Source organism: Triplophysa dalaica, chromosome 17, assembly GCF_015846415.1.
Source record: "Triplophysa dalaica isolate WHDGS20190420 chromosome 17, ASM1584641v1, whole genome shotgun sequence".
Taxonomy (NCBI): domain Eukaryota; kingdom Metazoa; phylum Chordata; class Actinopteri; order Cypriniformes; family Nemacheilidae; genus Triplophysa; species Triplophysa dalaica.
Genome location: NC_079558.1, coordinates 15,220,307 through 15,243,653, shown reverse-complemented (window position 1 = coordinate 15,243,653; position 23,347 = coordinate 15,220,307). Strand labels below are relative to the sequence as shown.

The 23,347-nt window shown below is 39.1% G+C and overlaps 1 protein-coding gene across 2 annotated transcripts; it reads right to left on the bottom strand.

Moving 5' to 3' along the window:
• Positions 1 to 715: 715 nt before the first annotated feature.
• Positions 716 to 22,630, bottom strand: taok2b (TAO kinase 2b). Of its 2 annotated transcripts, XM_056770805.1 has the most exons (19): positions 21,595 to 22,630; positions 20,573 to 20,713; positions 20,404 to 20,475; positions 18,160 to 18,261; positions 17,899 to 17,944; positions 16,895 to 16,991; positions 15,590 to 15,703; positions 15,226 to 15,317; positions 14,877 to 14,970; positions 14,677 to 14,758; positions 14,023 to 14,190; positions 13,219 to 13,425; positions 12,760 to 13,119; positions 12,542 to 12,670; positions 11,718 to 11,921; positions 10,212 to 10,451; positions 5,640 to 5,852; positions 5,269 to 5,451; positions 716 to 3,695 (listed from the first exon to the last, which is right to left on the bottom strand). In XM_056770805.1, exons 2-19 carry the CDS (start codon positions 20,702 to 20,704, stop codon positions 2,874 to 2,876), a joined length of 3,357 nt encoding a protein of 1,118 aa, XP_056626783.1. In that variant the 5' UTR covers positions 20,705 to 20,713; positions 21,595 to 22,630; the 3' UTR covers positions 716 to 2,873. The 2 variants fall into 2 exon arrangements, with proteins under 2 accessions (XP_056626783.1, XP_056626782.1); XM_056770804.1 differs by lacking the exons at positions 716 to 3,695; positions 5,269 to 5,451; positions 5,640 to 5,852 and having other exon boundaries at positions 6,617 to 10,451; positions 21,595 to 22,614.
• Between the last annotated feature and the right edge of the window lie 717 nt (positions 22,631 to 23,347).

Below are 23,347 nucleotides of genomic sequence, written 5' to 3'. Positions count from 1 at the left end.
CCTTATCTACAGCTGTACGTTACGTCAGATATTTCGAACGACAACAGCTGACAAAGTGGTTCTTTAAAACGTAATATAAAAACAAACTGCATTTTCTCTCTTGTTCTAAATTACTTTTATTGTGTCTGTGTCTGTTCATAAACGATTTACTTTCTGGGAAAGAAATGCATACTAAACATTGCGTTTTCAATGTCAATTAAAGATCAACTATTCTTTAAATTTAGCCTAAATCCAAGAAGAATTGGTGTTGTATTGTCAGTCTTTTTCTGTTTGCTAAATTAAAATTTCACTGAAGCTATATTTATATTTATTGTAATTGCAATCGAATTTATAAATAGGATCTAATTCTATCTTCTGCATGTTTGTTATCTTCTTAGCCTTTTATTTATATGAATAAAAAACGTTTGTTTCTCAGTGTGATTTAATTTCCATGTTTATAAGTGTATTTAATTTTCTTGTCAAAATATAAATCACTGAACATAATAACGCCCATTAACTGAATCTGGAGCATGTCTTAAAGGGCACGTCACGATGACGCACAGAGAATTGTTAGTGAAGCCATTATAAGCCATCAATGTCGAATGGACACCGATACAAAAATGAAATATTTGTTAAATTACATTCTCCGATTATTTTTATGTACCGAGAAATTTGCTAAAAATAAGTAGAAAACCTGTTATGTAAATAACAAAGACTGAGACGATCCACGTCAATATCAATTTATTGTCATTTCAATTGCTTCGTGTTTTTTTATATTCATTTTTCTTCGACTTGTCTTTTCACCTTTAAACCAGAAATGGCTTGATTTCAGTTATTAATACGTTTCAAGATTTACCAAAAATGTACTCCCAGCAAAACCTCTACCTTCACCCATGACAGTCAACACATACATACACAGGATGTTAGATAGAGTCCATCTATCACAACGCCAGACAAACTAGGAGAGCCTCGTTTACCACCAAACAAGTTTACCTTTCACCTTGGACTTGCTCTTTTCGTTATAACATTCGACATTATAAGGGGATCAGCAAAACCGTCCTAAGATCATGAAGTAAAAACATGGCATATCTCACAAACAAGTCAGTCCATTCAATGGTACAATCTCATTGGCCCTCCTAACACTATATCCAACATCCTCAATACATCAAGTTCTGCATGCACTGTTTTACTTTAAACCAAGCATAACGTAGAAGGTTATACAGAGAAATATCAGAGCTGGTGTTTCTATCTTGATTAAGTTCATCTTTTTCTTTTGTTGTTCGTGGATATCTCTGAATAAGTCTGCGAAACCGCCTCGACGATACATGGTGCACAAGAGATATTCCCTCTCAGCTGAGTGCTCAAGACACACTTTTTGTTTTCAAATGCCCTTTGAGGAACCCCACACATCCCATGACAATGCAAATCCCCAAAGGGGAAATGAACAGGACATTCCAATACAGAAATGCTGTTCCACTTCACAATCATAACTACAGTACCCCAAACATCATCATACAGTATGACTGGCTTCTCATGCCTGTCACCGTGGGGTGTATTCGTATGCACACTTCCTTGCATAACTCAAAACAATACACAACAATTCCTTCCTTACCACAAAAATTTGTCATTGCAATCCATTATAATAAATAAAGTCTGTGTTGTTTCCTTAATTGTTTAGGGTCTTGCGGCTTAAATACACTACAAGACTTTTGCTCAGATTTTTCCTAGATTTTCAGTCTGGACTTGTTGCAGAAAGTCTGTACCAGTCTGCAGAATTGATCAGTTAGTGTGTTTCTATCTGAAACTTTCAGAAAGTGTATGATGTCTAGTTTTAAAAAAATCTTATCAGATTTTAAAAGTCTTGTAGTGTATTCCAGTCATTAGATGCTTATCTAACCCAGTAGGCAAGATCGCCCTTTACCTCTTGTACAAAAGTGGCAATATTTCCAGGACCGTAAACCATTCAGCAAACAGACTATTAACAATTACTAATATTATTGGTAAATTAATAATCAATAAATAATCATATACACATTGGACAAAAAAAAAGTAAATGTTTTGGACTACACAATTGTTTTGTTTGCGCTGCCAGTTTCTACTATAAGTGGTCCAAACATGTGTTTCAAAAAATTAGAAGTGTTAACATGATACCATCGAACATTAAATATGATATCACAAATTACAATGCTGTAAAAACAATTACAGATCAAATTGCGTCATTTTGCTTTTCTACAGCAATAGTCTATCATGTTCACATATTATTTGAGCAAAATGCTGATAATTATTATCACTATAGAAAACTGTGGCTTTAACACTTCAGATATTGTATGTACACCATGAAAGATCCAATTGGTGGGAGAATGACTCAAAACATCTATGATTTTGGAAAAGGAGCCTTACATTTTAAATGCGACATATGAATACAAATGTATTTACTACATAAATCTCATGCATTGGAGCAACTTCATAGACATAAATGTATTCATCAAGTTTGACCGACAGAGAAACCCATTGAAACGCCTCAATAAGTTTGAGTGTGTAAAAGTAATAGTTTCACTTTACAAACATTCTGTGTTCATATTGTCTTGTGTTTGCAGGAGTTCTCGGTCACACAAAATAAATCTATATAGCACAGCATCCCTTTAAGACATCTTAAAGGCAGTGGTGATGTTTCAGAAGATAAAGCCAGTATATTATGACACTTTTCGGGCACCCTTACAAAAAAAGGTTAAAAAAGGAACAACTACAACAACCAACAGCGGGAAAAAAGCAATACAACAAGTACAGTGTGCTCTCGCTTATCTTCTCCTTTCTTCGGAACGGTTTGGACAATTTTAACTGGCATTAAAAAGACAATAAACTCCCCAAATCAATCCCAACCTCCATTATTCCTTTTAAGAGTAGGAGAGATGGGATCCATTGGAGATGTGTGAGGTGACCGAGGTACTGCGGCTAAGGACTCCGTCTCCGCTGCCAGACCCCCCTGGGCCCCCGGATGCTGTTCTGCGCAGTGGCTGAGGGCTGTTCCTCAACGCCATCAGGCTAGGGCCCCTCACCACCAGCCCTCCTCCAACCCCTCCGTACACTCCTTGAGAAGAGGACTGAGAAGCGGCAGACAGCGAGATGGAGGGAGGAGCGGGAGGAGGAGGAGGGAGGAGAGCGAGGGACTGGGAGGAGGAGCGGGATGGAAGGTGGTGGGAGAAGACGTGGGGATGTGCCAGATCTCCCCTGCTCCCTCCACACCACTCCTTCTCTTTCTCCCGCTCCCTCTCTCTATCCCTCTCTTTCTCCCTGTACAGCTGAGGTGTGCTCTGGTGGTGGTAGTGCTGGGGAAGGTGTTGGCGGTTGTGATGGGAGGAAGAGGAAGAAGAGGAGGAAGAGGATGAGGAGCGGGGAGAGTGGTGGATGGGCCCGTCTCGCGCTAGGTTGAAGGCGTGGGCTGAAGAGGTTGAGGATTCCGCTCTGCTGGGACCCCTGCGGGAGTGGGGATGTGGCGCGCCTCCATGACTCCAGTGGCTGGGCGGACGAGGGGTGTGCGAGGATGGGTATCCATGCTTTGGGTGAGCCTCAGAGGGAATGCCAGTCAGAGCCAGGCTGCTGAAGCCGAGACGGAGGCTCTCGGAGTCGAAAGCCTCAATCTCAGATGCTTGGCGCTCCAGAAGGGATCTGATGCGCTCGGAACGCTCATTCTGCAGGGCCAGCATTTCCTCCTCAATCTGGGAAAAACATAAAGGGTGGTTTCACATTTGGTTTGATTGCCTGGTCTCAATATTATTTTGTTTGGGTCTGAACTGCGGTATGTTTGCGTCTTAGTAATGCCAGGGTGTTCTCCATCTTCACTTATATATATTTTTGTTTCTGAACCGTTGGTTTGATTTCAAAGCGTCAGTACATAATGGCACGTACTTCTGTCTTACAATTGTACTGCAAATGCTCATAAGAATGCTGATGGAGAACAGAAATGAGATATAGATATACAAATACACAAACACATTTTTATCAAATAATATGGCATTTATAGCCATTCACCTCCGCAATTTGTTACAATTGCGTTCATATAAGCAGCGAACCATACCCGAGTTCACATGAACCGAGCCAGGACCATCTTTTTTAAGCGGACTCGGGTACGGTTCGCAGGTGCACCAAAAGTGCTAGTGTGAAACTGCCCTAACATACAAATCCAGTTATAAAAGAAAGCTGATATCAAAGGTTGTGTGACGAGTCAATATTATAAGGGAACGATGGAAAAACATTCGTCACTTGGTAGAATGTATAGCCAAATAAAATGGACACGAATGTAGAACTGGGATGACCTACACAACTACGCAAGGTTTTGACACTTGGCATACATGGACATATCTGTTTTCACCATCCACTATGTGATCATTTATCATGAAACACAGATACTTCCTTAATATTACTATTAATAGAATAGACCTGTTACAATCTTAACCTACATTTATGTACATTTTATTAAATTGTTGCAGCATTTTAGAGAATTTTTACATGTTCTGCAACAATGCAAAATTGTGAAAAGAATATAAGAAGCAAATTTAGACTCAACCGATACATTTTTACTGAAACTTAATCGAAACTACATAAAAAAACTGATGGACTGAGAAAATTGTGATTAAGTTAGTTTTCCAGGACATGCGCATTATACTGTCCGGATCTCTTCTTCTCATATATATATATATATATCCATTTTCAAATATACATACAAATATCATTTAAATATCTTGACATTAATGTGTGTAAAAAAATAACGTGGACAATATACATACATATACATATACATATATGTATGTATATTGTCCACGTTATTTTTTTACACACATTAATGTCAAGATATTTAAATGATATTTGTATGTATATTTGAAAATGGATCATAAGGCAATTATTCACTTCTTATCCAGCAAGTATTGATTGACTTAATTGATGTACAAGCATTTTAAATCTATGTTTTTAGTTCTAATACAACAGCTAGTTGAAGTTTTTGACGGACATGATATTGCTCATAAGGGGTGAACCACTTTAGGAGTACTTTGCAAGGAGTAATTTACTTTGTGGCTTAAATAAATGTTTCTCGGAGACTGACATGTTTGGATAGTCAAAGAAAAAAAAAGTTTTTTGCCTGGAAAGAATTGGTTTTGATGCAATCAAATCGTCTCATATAGGAAAAATATTTAATTCAAACCCATGAAAGGTCAACAATATAGTTTATAGTATACGTTTCGATGTCAGATTTTAAAGACATTCACTTGTTCTAAAAATGACTTCAATTTTTACCCTCTGTTCCAGTAGTGCTCTGCGGATGGACACTCTTTGCTCCAGGTCTTTAACTTCTCTCTCGTGCTGAGTGTCAGTATGCATCTTAATTTTGCTCTGATACGCATTAAGCAACTCTAACTCTTGCTGCAGCTGCATTTTCAACACCTGATATTCTGCTTCCTGGGTCTCGTCCAATCGTAGCTGGAAAAACAGCACAAAAGGCCAAAGGTCAATGAGGTGCGACACCTTGACAGAAAAACCACCCTGACTGATGGTGTAAAGCTCGGGATGTTGCACTTGAAGTGTGTAAACTAACATGATGACATAGGTTTGAGGGAGGGTTTCTGGTGGGATGGAAATTGTGATCGATGCCTCCTTGCCTTACTCACAGCCTGTGTGGACAGCATGTCGTTGATGGAGTGGTCATATTGCTCGGCCAGAATGGCCAGCTTACGGGTCTGTTCATCTTTGAGACGCTTCAGCAAGGCTTTGTGGTCTGATTTCGGAGTGTTCTCCAGCAAGTGGTTCCTCAGTGCTTTAAACTGACGGGTTTGGATTTTACATGTGTCCTGGAACTGACGTTTAATCTGAAGCTCTTTAGACTACAGAAACGGGAACAAAAGGTTTAAAAACAGGCACAGATAAGAAAAAATGGATAGAAAAGTGACGTTATGATTGTGATAAGTTTTCATAGGAATGCATAAAAATCTGGGAAATATTACAAAAAACATACTCACTCTAGATCTCTTTAAGTTCTGTCTATCCAGAGAAAACATTTAAGTGTTTAAACATTGTGGGACTTCTAAAATGAGAAACCTAAGATATCTGTTTAGAAACGTGAAGATATTTTTTAAATATAATTTTTCTATTAGGAATCATCAAAGTACATTGTTTCATTTCTCAGATGTAAAATTAAGTCCAACCACTCCAATACTGTAAATAATAATGTCCTCTACACTCTTAAAGATAAAGGTGCTTAAAAAGGTTCTTCAATGCCATAAAATTACTTTTTTGTCTAATTGGTGCCATAAAGAAACTTTAACATCCAAATAACCTTTCTGTTTCACAAAAGGTTCTTTGTGATGAAAAAAGGTTCTTCAGATTATGAAAAGGTAAGAAAGAGATAGTTCTTTAAAGAAGCATTGACTGAATGGTTCTTTGTGGAACCGAAAATGGTTCTTCTATTGCATCACTGTTAAGCATATTTAAAGCACCTTTATTTTTAAGAGGGTATTACAAAAAATAGTCACTGTTGAAGCAACATATCACAATTTGATTTAAAGACATACATGAACGATAAACGAAACGGAGATGAGATGAATAATTTCAACAAAAAACATACTAAATAAAAAGAACCAAAGACAAGTATCATAACAAAAACAAACATTTATTTCAGAAATATATAACAAAAATGTTTTTAGGCTTCAACGTAAACATCCATTCATGCACAAACCAAAAAAATGAGGATGAAATGCACACAAAATGATCTTGAAACAGAGGGTGCAACACAAAATACAGCAAATGTTCCTTTAAAAAAAAAAAAAAACTTAATGGAAAATGAGTAAACAAAAGTATGACCAAAAATTAACACACCATTTTGTCTCACATCTATCTTTTGTTCTCATACAAACATCTTTATTTTACCAAGAATTTTTTTTTTGGAAACCATTATGTAATGAATGTAATAAAATTGTTACTATTCAAATGGTTCGAGAAACTGTAAAGCATTTTTTGTATTTACTGACAGTTTTAGAGCAGTGCAAACTATTCGTCGACCTCCTGATGTCTTATGTCACCTTACCTTTGGTATTAAATTGCAATTTAAGTTTTAAAAATGACTGTACAATGGCTTCTCATAAACTATGATATGTATATCGCAAAAATATAATCAATAATACTTATAAATAAAATTTGATCACACAAACACTGAAAAACTAGGGCTAATCTATGAATATAATACGCAAAGGTTTTGCATAAACATGTTCGATATAAACAGGTTTACCTAACTTCATAAGAATATGACCAAACAACTTGTTTACATGGTAAATATGGTCAAACCATTGCCCCTAGTGCAATAAAAAAAATAATATATATAAAATCCAGATTCATATGGCCTAGCTCACCAGTCTATAAGTAGTCATGCTGGGTGCAAAACAGACTAAAAATCTCAAGTATTTATATATATTTATATATATATATATATATATATATATATATATATGTTATGGAAGCAAATCAAATAACAATCTATTAAGGAACACAACACAGAAAAACAGAGGGATCCTCTTTCCCCTCTAAACATATAAATAACATTGCATATATCCTGTTGTATAGAGTTTAACTTTTCATTTTGGAAGTGACCATTTCACTTCATGTTATGAGGTTTAACATCAAGTAAAATTCACAGCTAAAGTTGGAACACGGGATTAGCAGCCTTTAAGATCTCTGTTGAATAACATAACCTGATGGATAAAACATTACAGATTATGTGCTTGTTTCACTGCGTGTTGTAGTTATAAGAACAATATTTTTCAGTATTTGAGGTCCTGTCTCTAAAACCACTCGTGAGATGCCCGTTATATGTATTTTCCATTTATATAATTTGAAAAGGACTTTTGTTGTTTCAGTTGGCTGTTAAAATGGTTTACAATTTTGTTTTGTGAAAACATACAGCCTAGTTAGCTATTTCAAAAACCTTTCTACATAAAGGACTTTAGAGATAAAAGAAACTATACGAAATGGACCCTAACCGAAGGGACAACTTCTATTGCACTTTTGTTTAAGATTGGAGTTTTTTTACGGGGGTCTGTAGTGTAAAGCATTGTATTATTATTTACTTGCGCAGCGGGTACAGTAAATTTAGCAAATAAAAAAACCTTTTTCAAGTTTGATAGAAAATATTTAAAAATTAGCCCTGGTTTTGCAATGTCAGGTTTTAAGACTCCCTTCAAAAATAAATAAAACAAAATTAAGATTGCACAAACATGGCCTCAATCACCATAACACACTCCTCTTGCTATTTGTGAATAAAATCAACAAAAACTTTTACAAAAAGCACAATATTGTCATACGCTTTACATTCACAGGTGACTGACCATAAGTAGGTGAACTGAATGGAACAGCACATTAATATAGATAGAGTACTTCCACATATAACAAAAAGGACTGCGTGTGTGCATACAGAATCGAATAATAAAACAACAACAAAAAGATAATTCAGAGAGAAAAATAAAATGCACAGTGACGGTTGAATGGAATGTGCATGCTCACACAGATCACAGATAACACACATTTCCCATCACCAAGTTTCTCTCTTTTCTCCTTCATCTCCATGGCATCTTTCCCCTCAAACTTCGGCCCGAGGCTGTCCTCCTCAACACACTTTCCCACCTCCCTTCTTCCCTGCATATTCTTTCATTCTCCTCCCTTCTCCTCCTCTCCTTCTCTCTCCTCTCTCGCATCATCCGCAGATGTTCCCTCACAGCTCTGGGCAGAAGCCTCGGCAGCTTGCTTGGTTTTTCTCTACGGAGCAAACCGAAGGCTTGCAGCTTTTTCAGGTTATTCTGCGGCAGTTTACTCAGTACGCGTTTGGCTAACCGAAGCACCACGGAGTTGGCCAAGTCTGTCAGAGTGCCTAAAGGTCGCCTGACAAACCGCCTGCACAAAAGCAGGCAGCGTGAAAATAACATGGAATGTTTGCTTTTGGCCTGATACTGAGGAGTAAGACTCTTCGAAGGCACAGGGATTCTTGACTGACGGCCGCCCCAGTTTCGGCCGGCTTTAGGGAACATGTCATAAAGGTTGCGCTCTACCAGGCCGCCCAGAATGGACTGGCACACAGTGAAGAGCGGCTTTGGCAGCCGGAAAAGAACCCGCATCCAAAGGCGGTTGAGTTTACGCGGGGCGTTCTGGAGAAAAACCCTAGCCGGGCGGACAACCAACACCACGACGAGATACAGCGTGAGAAAAAGCGAAGGCGAGCTGAGGAAGGATGCTGAGACCAGGGCTACAGGTATGTAATAGAGTCCAAGGCTTAAAGAGAGACCCAAGCTGAACAGACCCAAACCCCAGTACGTTAGAGAAATGTATGTCGAAAAGGACAGCGAGCAGCAAGAACGCAAAAGTAAGTATGAAAAAAAGAGGGCCAGCAAGGTAACTTCACCAGAGAGGAGAATGGAAGCGAGAGAAGGAAGCGGGGGCGAGCGACGAAGTGAAAGAAGGAAGATGGAAAGAAAAAGAAGCGTGAGCACAGATGGCTGTACGGCAGTGGAGAGTGAGAGAGCGAGACAGATCACGTGAGAGAAAAGAGAGGTCAAAGAGGACTGGGAGGAGGAAGTGGGGGGAGGAGGTGGGAACATGGGCGGCACCTCCAGCTCCTCTAAAGTGTCTGGGAAATAGAACTCTGAGAGTTCGTCTGCATCACGCTTGTGAAGACGACGCTCAAAAAAGGGGCCGAGCATTAACTCTGATGGACAGCCGTCAGCCACACCTCTATCCTCTTCCTCGCTCTCTGATTCGCTACCACCGTCATCATAGTTCACGTCCCACCGGACCCCATCATGCCTTGGATCAATTACCTCACCTGTCTCATTTTGGCCCTGTCCCTGGTGCTTTTTATCTCTGGATATCACATTAACCTCTAAAGTGATCGCTGATTGTTCTTCTGCACTTCCTTCTATGGCATTGTTAGCTGAAGTCACCACTTCCTCCTCTTTTCCTTCCCTGTCTATTTTTTGACATTGGATGTCAGTGTCATTACTCAAAGTTTCGTTCCCTTCAAAAACATCTAGTTCTCCCTTCACTTCTTCAACTGTCTCTTCAGAAGCCCCTACCGGCTGCCTTTCATCTCCATTTATCCTGTCTCCTCGCTCTCCTTCACCCTCCAGCATTTCCTTGGGCCCCTCCCCTTCACTAGTCCCCTCCATTTCTGTAACGTTCTCTATGATGTCACAGTCACTCACTCTCAGGCTCTTGGGCTGCTGGCGAACTTCCACGGCGTGCTTCTGCCGTAGCTCTTGTTCGCGTCTTTTGTTGTACTCCATTTGGTTGGTGAGCTCGGTCTGATGCTGCGTCCTGATCAGTTCGGCCCGCGTGTGCTGCACGAGGCCTAACTGCCGAAACTCCAGCTCTTGGGTGGACTCGTGATGTCGAAGCAACATGGCACATTCCAGGTCCTTCAAAGTTTGCTTTTTATTCAGGTCCTACGATACAGAACAAAGAAAGGGGAACGAAATGATGTAGAAACGACTGGAGGATGGTTGTTAGGTATACATTCGTTTACATTTTACTCTTTATCAAGCACAAGGTTTTTTTTTAATAGACATCTTGACTCTTTATTGAAATGTATTAAGATGTATTCAAAAGTTTGTGTGCATGTGTGTGGCTGTGCATGAAAATCTCAGCACTAAAAGAATAGTTCACCCTAAAATGAAATTTCTGTCGTCTTCGAGTTTTTCCTAATCTGTATAAATCACTTTGTTCTGCTGAACACGAAAGAAAGATATTTGGGAGAATATAAGCAATTTTCAGTAGGACATCATTGACTATCACAGTTGGAAAAATCAATGGTAGTCAAAAGTGTACAAGAACTGTTTGCTTTCCCGAATACTCCAAAATATCTCATTTTGTGTTCAACAGAGCAAAAAATATGATCCAATACATTTTTATACTATTGCAGTTAATGAACTCACAGAACTGAAAATTGCTAACTCTTTCCAAATATAGTTAATTCAACAGATTCAACATTATTTCTACACATCTAACTCAAGGAATACTCGTGAAGATGGACAAAATATTAATTTTAACGTTACCTTTATTTCCAGTGAGCTTTTTGTTTTTTGGTGCATTTGTTATTTTATTTGAATAAAATACATATTCCCTGATATGCTGAAGTTTGCGGTTTTGCCAAATAATTATATCACTAACAATTCCCTTAAAAGTTCAGTGTTTTGTCCACTGTGTAGCCTACACATTATTTTATGATAGTATAATCATAGCCAGACCTGTGTAGCCTACACATTATTTTATGATAGTATAATCATAGCCAGACCTCGCTTTCTTTGCTCCAGTGCGCTGGCCGTATTGGTCCCCAACCTTAAAAATGTCCCATTTCTTTGCATTATAAATAATAATTTTGGCTGCACAGTGCGTGCCCGTCTGCTATGTAACCAATATGGAATGATCCCCATTGCATAACACCTCTGCAAAGATTCAACTGTAAGATTTGTAGTCGATTCAGGCTCCTTATATCGAATCTTCGACTATTCGGGGTCACCCCTAGCATTATTATAAGACACTAGCCAAACACAAAGCGGAAGTTTACTGTGGGTCATTCGAGCGCACATCTGATGAAATGGTCAATAAATATTCTTAAAATTTTCACTATATATACGTATATTCATACAATTGTATAAAAACGCACCCCAGACATCACTTTTGGCCACTACTGTACATTGCAAGGTCTTTACCTCTCTAAGCAGGTCTTGCTCCATGTTGTGGCGGGATAGCAGCACTTTCCTTTTATATTGACGAGACTGCAGCTCGTAGTATTGCCGCTGCCGTCGTAGCAACCCTGCCTCCTCCTCTGCCTGGTGCTGCTGGAGACACTCCTTCTGCTGAACCAGCCACTCTTGTTTCTCTCGCTTTGGTGTGGACTGGTTCTCATTGAGCTCCTGCAAATAGCACAAACCTTATAGTAGAATATCCAAGTAAATAACGGTGAAAGGGATCCGTATGGATCAGGCTCTACAGTTCAGTGACCACAGATTACCTAAATTTACTCATCATTGAGACACTTCAGCGCCCACTCGTTATTCATTAACGCATCTGAAATGTGTGAAAGTTAGTGGAGATACTCATGTAAGTTCATCTCTGGACCTATTGAGTGAGCGCGTACAGGTCGGCCAGATTCCTTGCGTTAAATTGAACCTTTTTTATTCACTCAATGTCAACGAGACAGTGAGTGACATAACATGTGAAAGTTGAATCCAAATTATTCTCGAAAAGCAAGCAAACAAAACGTGCTCCCTAGGATTAGTAATGTGGTCAGAGGGATATTTCTGTCTCCAGCTAAGCTCCACCCACAAGAACGCTTCAAGGTGTTTACTAACAGGAAATGCGTCTATAGGTGTAGAATATCAATAACTGTCACAACTATAAATTTGTCTTCATGACGGTTGCCCCCTCTTCATTTACAAAATAGCCTTTCTAGACCACTGTACATATTGTGAAATAAACATCATTTAATGCAGTACAGTACGTTTGCATTGGAAATATATAAACAATATTATACCTCCTTGAGCTGGTCTTTTCGTTGTCTGTACTGCCGTTTCTGAGTCTCAAGTAAACCGGTCAACTCCTTTTTCTGCTGGCCCAAGATATGTTGCTGGAACTTCTTCTCCTCTCCAAGAGTACTCTTAGTCTAAATGGGAAGAAGTGAAGGTAAAGACAATATTAGATCCAGTTTCTACAATATGAAAACAACAGGTAAGCATGATCTCCCCAAATAACCTCTTTCTCCAGGACGGCCTGATGCTTCTTGTTAAGCTTGTCTGCCTCGCTGCCGAAGTTGTTCCTTTGTGTCTCCAGTTCTTTGTCGAGCCTGAGCTGATGTTCATCCATCTCTGCTTTCAGCTTGTTCTCCAAAGCCATCAGCTGTTTTTGATGCTGCCTTCTCATGCGTTTGTACCCCGACATCTGTTCTCTGAGTGCTGAACCCTGCTCATGTTCCTGAATCTGCCGGGTCACCAGAGAGGCCGTGCGGATGGTGGCAAAGTGGTCACGTCCTCTGCGTCTGCGACCCCCAGAGGGACCCTGCTGCTGCAAGTCCACCTCTGGCTGATAGGGGTCGTCGTAGATATTATCATGGATCTGCAAGACAACAAGGAGTGACAATTTAAGAGTGTGTCATAAGCAAGCCTTTATTCCCTTCTCCACCTCCCCCCAAAGAACCGACCCACTGAGACATACCAGAGGTTTGTGCAACACAGAGCTGTTGGAGGTCACCGTATGTTCGCCCTCCTGCATCATAACAATCTCACCACTGTCGTCTGAACCATCAGCCAGGCTGTTCACTGAAGAACTCTGGGAACTGGCACTAATTGACATGGATGGTAGCGAATGGGAGCTTTCCATGCTGTTTACCGTCCCTGTTCGTAACATGTATTGCTCTACATCCTGTAAAACAAATAAAAAACACATAATACAGACCGAGTATTTTGAGCTTGAAAAAATATATATACTAGGATCCCAATATTTTCTAGTATTTTTTGCGGTGACGATACAAATGGCGATATAACGGCTACAAGTCATAGTAATATGTAAATAGATAATATAACAGTGATAATCGACTTAAAAATGTTGTAGTAAAGAAAGAATTTAGTCAAAATCCTCTTTAAGTACAAAGTCTTTCTCAGCTTCACGTCTGGTACTCTCAGAATTGATACCGGTATATCGCAAACAATATAATATCGGCAATCCCTAATAAATATATCTATCTTTAAAAATTGACATAATATTAAAGAAAACGCATGCCAGAACACGTGCTGAAAAAGTCTATTTTGTGTGTCAAGCTCGTGTGTCTGTAGATGGATGTGAGAAAATCTCTTTTAAAAAATATCTTATTATATTTATATTCCTATTAATAATGTCTTATTATATTTCGTAATAAATTGTAAAAAGTTATAATTATTATGGAGGTCCCAAAACCAATGTTCTTTTATTTTCCTATTTGACGACACCAAGAAAGTCACAGGATGCTGAAAAGTTGCCCACCTCTTCCTCCTCTGTACCCTCAGTAGCAGGCCCATTGAGTGTTTCATGGAAAAGGATCTTTTTCATCTTTCGGTATTGCAGGTTATCTAACTCCCTCACGGCATCTTTAGTGCGTGCTATCAGATCCATCACCACAGTCACCGGACGCTCCCGGCACAGGAAGTGATGCTGGAGGGAAAATAAAAAACAAAACGTTTCTTTCAGGAAAATGCAATCACTATTGTTAAAAAAGCATTACAACAACAGCCTTTAAAGTTACTCAAAAAATGATACACTATGCGTGGCAGTGCATGACGCATTTCCGGTGAATATGTCTCAGAACCCTCGGTTACTTCTGCCAATAGTAGAGTGCAGTGCTGTGCTACTACTACAGGAATTATAGTCACTAAAACAGCCAGGCTAATTTTTGGTGACGCTTGTCTGCTTTGTATAGATATATGTATTTATGTTTACTTAATGTTATGACATCTAAACAAATGAAAGTATCCTTTCAAATACAGTAGGACAGCACTTCTATTTAGCACTACTGTGTGCCGCATGTGTACAGCGTCTGCTAAATATGACAGTTTCCCATTTCTCTCCATTTCTAAGGAAACTGAAGAGGGTTCTTGAGTTAAACACGGAAGTAACACGTGCATAGACCCATAGGCTTACTTTAAGCAACACATCAGAGGTAGGTCTATCCTGGGCGATCTTCTGCAGACAAGAGTCTACAAAGTTACGGAAATAATCCGACCTGAGAGGATAGCAGACAGAATACATACGTTCATTAGTTCAGTGTACAGTCTGATCGAAGGCTAACTGAAGAAATAACCAGTGTGATCTGTGAGCGTAAAATGGAGAAAGTTTGCTACCAGTGATTGGACTGCAGGACTGGGCTCTCATTCTGGGCGATGTGGTATAAGGCACTCATAGCATTCATGTTAAATAAGGGAGGCTTTCTCTCCGCTAAGGTAGAGGAAGAAGAAACAATCAAACAATTACCTGCAAGAGTTTCATTGAAAGTATATTGCAGTGAATGTTAAAATAATTTTATGTTGCACCACAGTAGAAATTCATGCAACATTAATAATCCAGAATATATGAGTAACAAAAGTTGTGAAATGGTATTTGGTGATTTTCTTCGTTGAATACTGTTCTTAGTTTACTGTTGAAAACTGAATTTTGTTTCAATCAACGCATGGGTATATTCCATTTATTTACCAAGCTCTATGCAGGTGATGCCGAGTGACCACACGTCAACCTTTCCATCATATTGCCCTTCATCCATGGCCAGGATAACTTCTGGAGCCATCCTACAAACCAAACGATGGTTGGAAAAAAAACAAGTCATCGCATCTTTTTCGAAAAAGAGCACCACAAAATGGTTCAAACTGTAGATTGAATGTCAGATTAAATTTATATCCGAAAAGGCATGTCAGACAATGTTCATATAAGGGTCTGCAGCAGGTTGCAAGAAACCCCTTAGAGTAAGGAAACCCTTCATTCTAATTGTTACAGTAATGTTACTAAGAGTTTTGGTTATTGCAACCGGCTGCTGGTCATTTTATTGGATATGTTTGCATACCAGTATGGTGTGCCCACAAAGGAGTTGGCTGGAGCAACAATGGAGGCAGAGCCAAAGTCTCCTAGTTTCACCTGGCCAGGCTCTGTCAGCAAGATGTTCCCTGCTTTCACATCCCTTTAAGAAAACACAGCCATTTTTAAACATTAACGCATAACACAACACTGCTAATCTAAACTAATGCACAAATCCAGACGCAACCATTAAGGGTGATCAAAATCTATTTGCAGAAGGCTTTAAAAAAATACTTCCACAATTTTAAATACTGAGAATTATACTGTCTTGATGGATTCGCACTACCCACTTATAACCTGTCCACAAATGCGTTTTCACCTTTTCTTGCCGTATTGACCTATCGTCATGTTGTATGAGATCTACTTATGACGTTCGCATGATTTTTACATTCTAAAACATCAAAATCAATAAGTAATAGGCTATTTTCTACCCAGGTTTTAAGGCCAGCTCTACAAACGCTCAGTTTTAATAGGCCTGCCGCATTGAAGACTTTATAAGTAAACGCCCACTGCTTTGATTGGATACCAGTTTGCGTAGTTGGAGCCTTCAGTGAATTTGGTTGGAGATGTAAGTAGGTTAGGTTACACATTAGCACCATTCACAGTTTTTGCAGGGCATTAATATTATCTGGAGACCTCCTGTGATTTATATATATGACCTTCCCACATCAGTATTTCATGTGACGCATTCGCGTGTTGATTTTACAGACTTTTTTCCGGTATGTGATGGCAGGGCTTTACGTATAGTTTGTATAGCCTATAGTTGTATTGCGTTTAATGATATATGACCGTACATGTCAGCATTTGAGACCAGTTATGGCGAACCAAACAAAAGATCACCGCGATCGAGGGTCTCAAATGTAACGAGAGTTTCCATGATAAATAAACAAATGGGAGACTCCCGGTAACTTATGGATATCACCCATTACCCGAATACTACCAAAACACATCAAAACAGCCTCCATTATTTGCAAACAGTTGATTAAACCTTGAAAAATGACATATGATCCTCCAAATCACAGAGATGCCGATTCGCACGGGCTTAAGATCACAGACAACCTCTGCAAGTATTACAAATGTCTAGAGGTCCCCACACATGCTGACAAGTCTTGTGTTTTACTCATGCGCAGTACATGGATGAAAGCATTTTCAGATGTTTCAGTGTGGATGGGCAAAGTTTGGGAAATGCTTGAAGACGCTAATGTGGTAGAAGAGCGTTTTGAAAACGCACTAGTGTGGACCACCTCTAACATAACAGTGTAGAAGACTTCTGCTTCTCACACCTGCTCCATACCTGTGAATCATGTTGTGCGAGTGAAGGTATACCAAGCCCTGCAATGCACCATGGGTAATTGCTGCTATCTCCTCTTCCTGTAGTGGTTTCTTGTGCACTGAGGAAAACAGAAAGTAAATGTGGAATTCTGGATTTGTTTTTCAAAAAACATGTATTTAAATCCAGTTCCACTAATCTTTAACTATACTGCAGTTGTTTAACTGGTTTTGTTTCAGGTCCTACGTTTGATATTGCGACAATACAGTGACAAAAAATTCTAAATTAATTGGATCAAAGCAATTAACAGGCAAAATTATTTGCAAATTTATTAACACAATTCTTCTGTTCACACCGCACTGCAAAATTGTAAAGCACTATAACATTGAATTGAATTTTGTTTAGTTTTTAAAAAAAACTTATTAGAAATTGAATCCCACTGAAAAATATGAAAGCCATTCATTTAGATGCTTCTTATGGCTGGAAAACTGATAGAAACTGATCAAATCGGCAGTCTGGCACAGACGTGAAAATCTGAGCAAAAGTCTTGTAGTGTATTTTAGCCTTTAATGTCAATTCAGCAGATGGCTTTGTATTAAGTTTGAACAAAAATAGAATGTATGAAATGTAAAAATTTAATGTAAAATCTTCAATTTTAAAATAAAATTCTCTGGATGTTAATAAATGAAGATGACGAGTCAGAATCTTGAATTCCAAAAAGAAATTATATTTTCGAACTTAAAATGGCAAAAAAAATTCCTGGGATGCATAGCCATCTATCAGAATGCAAGTCTTGTCATCCGTATGATTTTAAGATCCCTTTTATGGTGTGTGTTTTTTTCTCGACAGTAATGATGCTTAGTGAGGCAAAGTATAAGATTAGTTTCAGTCTCACTGACACATACTCGATTGAGCTAAAAAGCTAAGCATCAGTTTCAGTACTGATTTAGGTATTGGATCAGTCAGAACAGGTTTAATCCCAACACCCATAGCCCCTAAATCAATTGGTTTTCCGAACATCCACTTACCTTCCAACAGATCTGAGGCCGAACCCAAACAGTATTCCATCACCAGCTAGAGACAGTGCCGCAAAGGAAAATGAACGAGACGTAGAAATAAAGGAGAAAAGCAGAAATAGAGTTAAAACAGCAGTTTGAAAGCGACAAGTGGTGCATCAGGGCTTTTGTTGTAAATGGAAACAGTGTTAGCAGGTCAGTACATTTTCTTCCCTGAACCAGGCATTTCAAATGCTTTCAGCCTTCCTCCCACTCACAAACACACTCACTCACCCATGCTGTGTGCTCTCGCAGGTAGCAGCCTCGATACTCCACAGTGTTGGGGTGCCGCAGCTTTTGAAGGAACTTTACCTCTTTGACAATATCCTGCCATTTCTACAGCAAGAACAAAGAGAGCACGTAGCAATGATTCAGCATTGGTTTGGCAGTTCAAATGTTTAATGTAATTATTATTGCAACATTTTTTGGAATACATAGGCAAACGTTCATTAAAAATGTTCTGTCATTATAGAAAATGAAAACAACTATGGATATTAAGTGCCGTTTGTCATTCTAGCAGATAAAAATAAGGAAGAAAAACAGTCACTCTGTATCGCTATACACCTGTTAGTTTCTGTATTTCATGCTTGCAAATCAGCAATCCCATTGATAAAACTACAGTTCCAAAACTGTAACCATGCATAACTTGAGACTTAAAATATATGCCATAACATTGAATGATATTCCCTATCGAATGTGATTGGAGGAATGTCCAATTCCAGTTTCCAATACAGAGTTCTCGGTTTGTGTCCTGATGAAGACAAAACACGTTTTGATTTGAAAAGACAAAGGTTGCTTTGGGTCCCTTAAGACTTAAGTTTGTGGATAAAATGAATTTTAATTTCTTGTAAAAAGATGAAAAGTCATTTTTATCCTCAATTGTTTTTCCACATTTGTGAATCCATACTGCAGCCTATATTTGACAAATATTATGTAACTGGTGTAACAAAGTCTGCGTTATATAATACAGTGTTGGTCAGAATTATTGGCGCATTAGTAATCATGAGCGAAGAAGGCTGTGAAAATAATTCTTCAAAGTTTATTCTATTGATTTTCAAAAAAAAAACTCTAAATTTAACCACAAATGTTATTATAATATTATTGTTATTTTTGATCCACAACACAATGGCAACAATAACAAGTATATGCTCATTCAAGTTTGCCTTTGCACGACAACCGCATAAATAGGAACATAAAAGTGATCAGCCATGACTTCCTGGTGCCCAGCAGCATAACTATGAAGTAAAACAAAGGCCAAATTCCCTTTATCATTCTTCACAATGGGTACAACCAAAGAATATAGTTCTGATGTGCAGTAAAAGATTGCTAAAGAGTTCATAACAAGAGATCGTGAAAATTACATTTCAAGCCGTGTGCAATGTTACCGTGTTTAAATGTAGGTAGTCTGCCAAGTTGTAAATCCGAAGGTGAATGAATAACAAAGTTATTGGCTTGGAAAAAAGGCAGTCGACTCTGAATCACGCTTACGATTGCATAGTACGATTCGCGAACCGCCGCAGATTTACATCACTACATGTAATTCCCGCCTACGTTTTGCTAGGACTGACCACAAAAACTTCACTCTTCTCCCCCAAACACTGTAGCTCGTGAGCCTCATTCGCCGTAAACCAATCACAGTAGACTAGACAATCTGACCAATCACATCAGCTATGCGAGCGGAAAGGAGGGGATTAGATTGCGGAATGAATCATTTGAGAGTCAGTCAAGAAGTAAGGTAAGAAAAACTGCCTTTTATTATAAAGTAATAGTCTTTTACACCCAAATACATAAACTTGTTGTTGCACACTCCATAAACCAAAGTATGACCTTTCAAATCCCTAGCTATGTACTCCTTAAGCTTTACAAAATATTACCAGACTGTAAGAAAACAGCTTAAACATTGAAATGAATCCGTATGGAGTATGTGAATTGCTCATCGAAGGGTATGGTTAAGAGTGTCCAAGCAATCTCCAAGTGCCACACATGTAGAGAATTGCAAAAGTCAGCTCACCACTGGGGTTAAAAATCCACATGAAACAGCAAATTGTTCTGAATGATTAAAAACTTTGCTTTCATCTAAAATCTAACTTCAGCGCATTCAACTGCCTGACAACAGAACTTCTAACAAGAATGTGTCCTAATATCAGGTGAACCTGAACCCCATAGAAAACCAGTGGGGATTAGAGACAATCCTTGAGAATTTGAAGGTTCTGGTATGAATTTTCATGGAGGAACGCTTTAAGATCTCTTGCCATGTATTACAGGTAAAATCCCATGGTTCATTTTCATAAGAAGAGATGTTAAGCAGCATCTCAGCACCTCTTGGAAAACAAACTCCTTCATAAAATGACATTTCCTATGATTAATATGCTGACTGATTCTACACAAGTTGCACTGCTTTCTTTGTTGACGGATTCTACACAAGTTGCACAGCTGTGCTAACACAAATACGAGAAGCAAAACTGTGTGTGGGTTTACCTCATTAGACTGCTTGCCACTGTATGACATCTTCTTAATGGCCACCACCTCATTGGTGCGGATGTCATGGGCCTATAAGATGCAAAGACATCATGGCAGAAACACGTGAGAAATGTGACAAGGTTCGCTGAGCTCTACTACGGCTCCGAATGTCATAATGGCCACTTACAAAGTAGACGGCTCCAAAGCTGCCATGGCCGATCTCACGCAGGTCTGTGAAGAGCTTCTCTGGATCCTCCTTGTAAAAAAGTTCTGCCACCTCCGGGTCCTTGAGATTCCCAGCCCGCACACTCGACGGCATGGCCAGCGCCTTCACACACACAAACACAAAGAATTTGGAGATTAATTCCTAATAGAACGTACAAACAAAATAGTGATAAACTTAAAACCATGGCTAATTTAACCATACAGACCTTTAAATGATTTAAAGACACAAAACATGATTGAAAGATACATACCCTACACACATGAGCACTAATAAAATGGGATAGACTTCTACCTACACCAAACTATAAATAAGTGCACTTTGTCACAGTCTGCATCAACATCAGTATCTCACATACAATATAGACCAGAGCCTAAAAATACTTCTCACACCAAAGATATTACAAAACACGGCAAGACTACCATTTAGGGTTTAAAAGGGTATACAATAATAACACCTAACAGAGAACGACTTGAATCTGGAAAAATAAATCTTAGCAATTCACAAATGAAACAAATGAATCACATGAACCGCATTAAACACTTCTAAAGCAGAATGTTGGAGCAGATCGTTGTGGTTCACATATTTTTAAATACAAAGTTACATAATGTGAAAATCAGACATGCAAGCATTATGCTCTTAAAACATTTATAAATTAATAACGATGACAGGTGACGTTAACGCATTGGATTGAGAAAACGTCGTGCTTGTCTGCGGAACCAAGAGATGCGATTCGGAGATTTATTGGTTAGAGTTTAATAATAGTGCGACATGGCTTGCTTGCAAATTCTTTAATCTGACACATAAAACTGGTGTTTCTTCATCAGACCTGCAAACAAATGGATTGAATTACCATAAATCATGCATGTTTCAAAACATCTGCAGCGGACTAAACAAAGTACCAAAATAAAAACTGTCAGTAGAAAGATTTCTATTCGTGCATGTTTCCAGCACTGCATTCAATCATGTACACGAGCCTGTCCTACCGTGGTTTATGGGATCCACTGTAGCTAGCTAGAGTCAGCTAGCTCTCCGGCCTGAAGAAAATCGGACCTCCTTTATCTCACTTCATACAAAGAGTCCTCGTCGATTTGAATAGCGATCCATCTAATGCTATTGTGTTGATCTTGACATGCGTTCAGGAATCAGTCCGATCATTCGTTTATATTTAATAACACTCCTGTTAACAGTTAACGGAGACAATCAGCTGATTGTCAAGCAAAGCGGATGAACACTTTAACGTTAAATCACACCCAGATATTCCACCTCTTCCGGACGTACTGTTATCACGATTTGTCATGCCGTCGGTATCATTCGTTAATGTTATCTTCTTCTGTCAACGACAGGCCCATTCCTGTGTTTTCTGTCTCACTCGCTTTTTTGTTCAGGACTGCATGATGGCGGAACGGGGCGGGAGCCGTCCGGAAACCGGAAGATCAAGAAAATGCAAATTAAAGGTTTTCATCTTCTTCTTGTTTTAATTAAATCTTTTCTCTAACGTGCCTAAAACTATAAACATGACTTATCGTTACAACACGATGTCCATACACATGCAGGTCTAGCCTCCACATCGCAGCAACCTCTCGAACTTGCAGGTATGTGCTCTACAACGTCAGGAAAAGCTGGCCGTTCCTGTCGGAGCATGCCTCTCAGCTGTCCAAGTTCTCGTCATATCAAGACTGGACTACTCCAATTCTCTACTGTCCGGCCTTCCAACCAATGCAAGCCCTTGCAATTGAGAAAAACCTATGTAACCCCCCTCATGATTTCACTTCACTGGCTGCCAGTTGCCGCCCGCATCGTTTAAATCTCTGATAGAAACTTGACACTGGCCTTCAGAACGAAAAAGGCAAATTCGCCCATCTACCTTAACTCAGTGCTCCAGGTCAACATCTCCTCCTGTCATCTTTGGTCTGAAAATGAGCAATGCCTGGTTGTTCCATTACAGCGAGGCACCAAATCACTTGCAAAAACCTTTACTTATTCGGTTCCCCTTTGGTGGAATGAACTACCAGCCTCCATTTGAACTTCAGCATCCTTGACGCTAAAAGCGTCTGCCAAATGAATAAATGTAAATGTAAAGCAAAAAAACAATTGAACTGGAGAGATTTGTGCTTACTGATTAACATAATATACATCACAATACATTTGTTTTGACCAGTAGAAAATGTGAAGCTGACGTCACGCCCTATGTTGCAGTGGCGCCGCCATCTTGGAAGGTTAATACTCTACTGCTATTATTGTTTTGATATAATTGGTTTGATACCATTACTTGTTTTGTTTGATATATGCGAAAGTGAAAGAACCATGGGATTTTCCTGAATGACTCTGCGTAATGCTATTGCAGTTTTTAGTACAGCAAGATCGACCTACCATAGTTATTTTTCCTATCAAGCAAGAAAAACAAAACACTGCATTGAACGCACTAGCAGCCATCCTCCAACGATGGCGCAACATTCAAAGTGGTGTGACATGGATTAACAAGCTCTATAGCTGGAGCTGTCTTGATGTGGTAACAAGGTCCCAGAGATGCATATACGAAGAAGAGGAGGTTATTGGAATAATATGAGGGCGTGTAATGATGAAAGACATCATTTTTACTAACCATTAATTTGTCTTTTATCTTTTAATTGCGATCTAGTTGTTGGAACACACCCTCCAACACCCCATGTGAAAATGGGTACCGCCAGCCAATTCTGGTGGGAATCATGGCACCGCCGAAAGGAGAGAAAGGTCCAC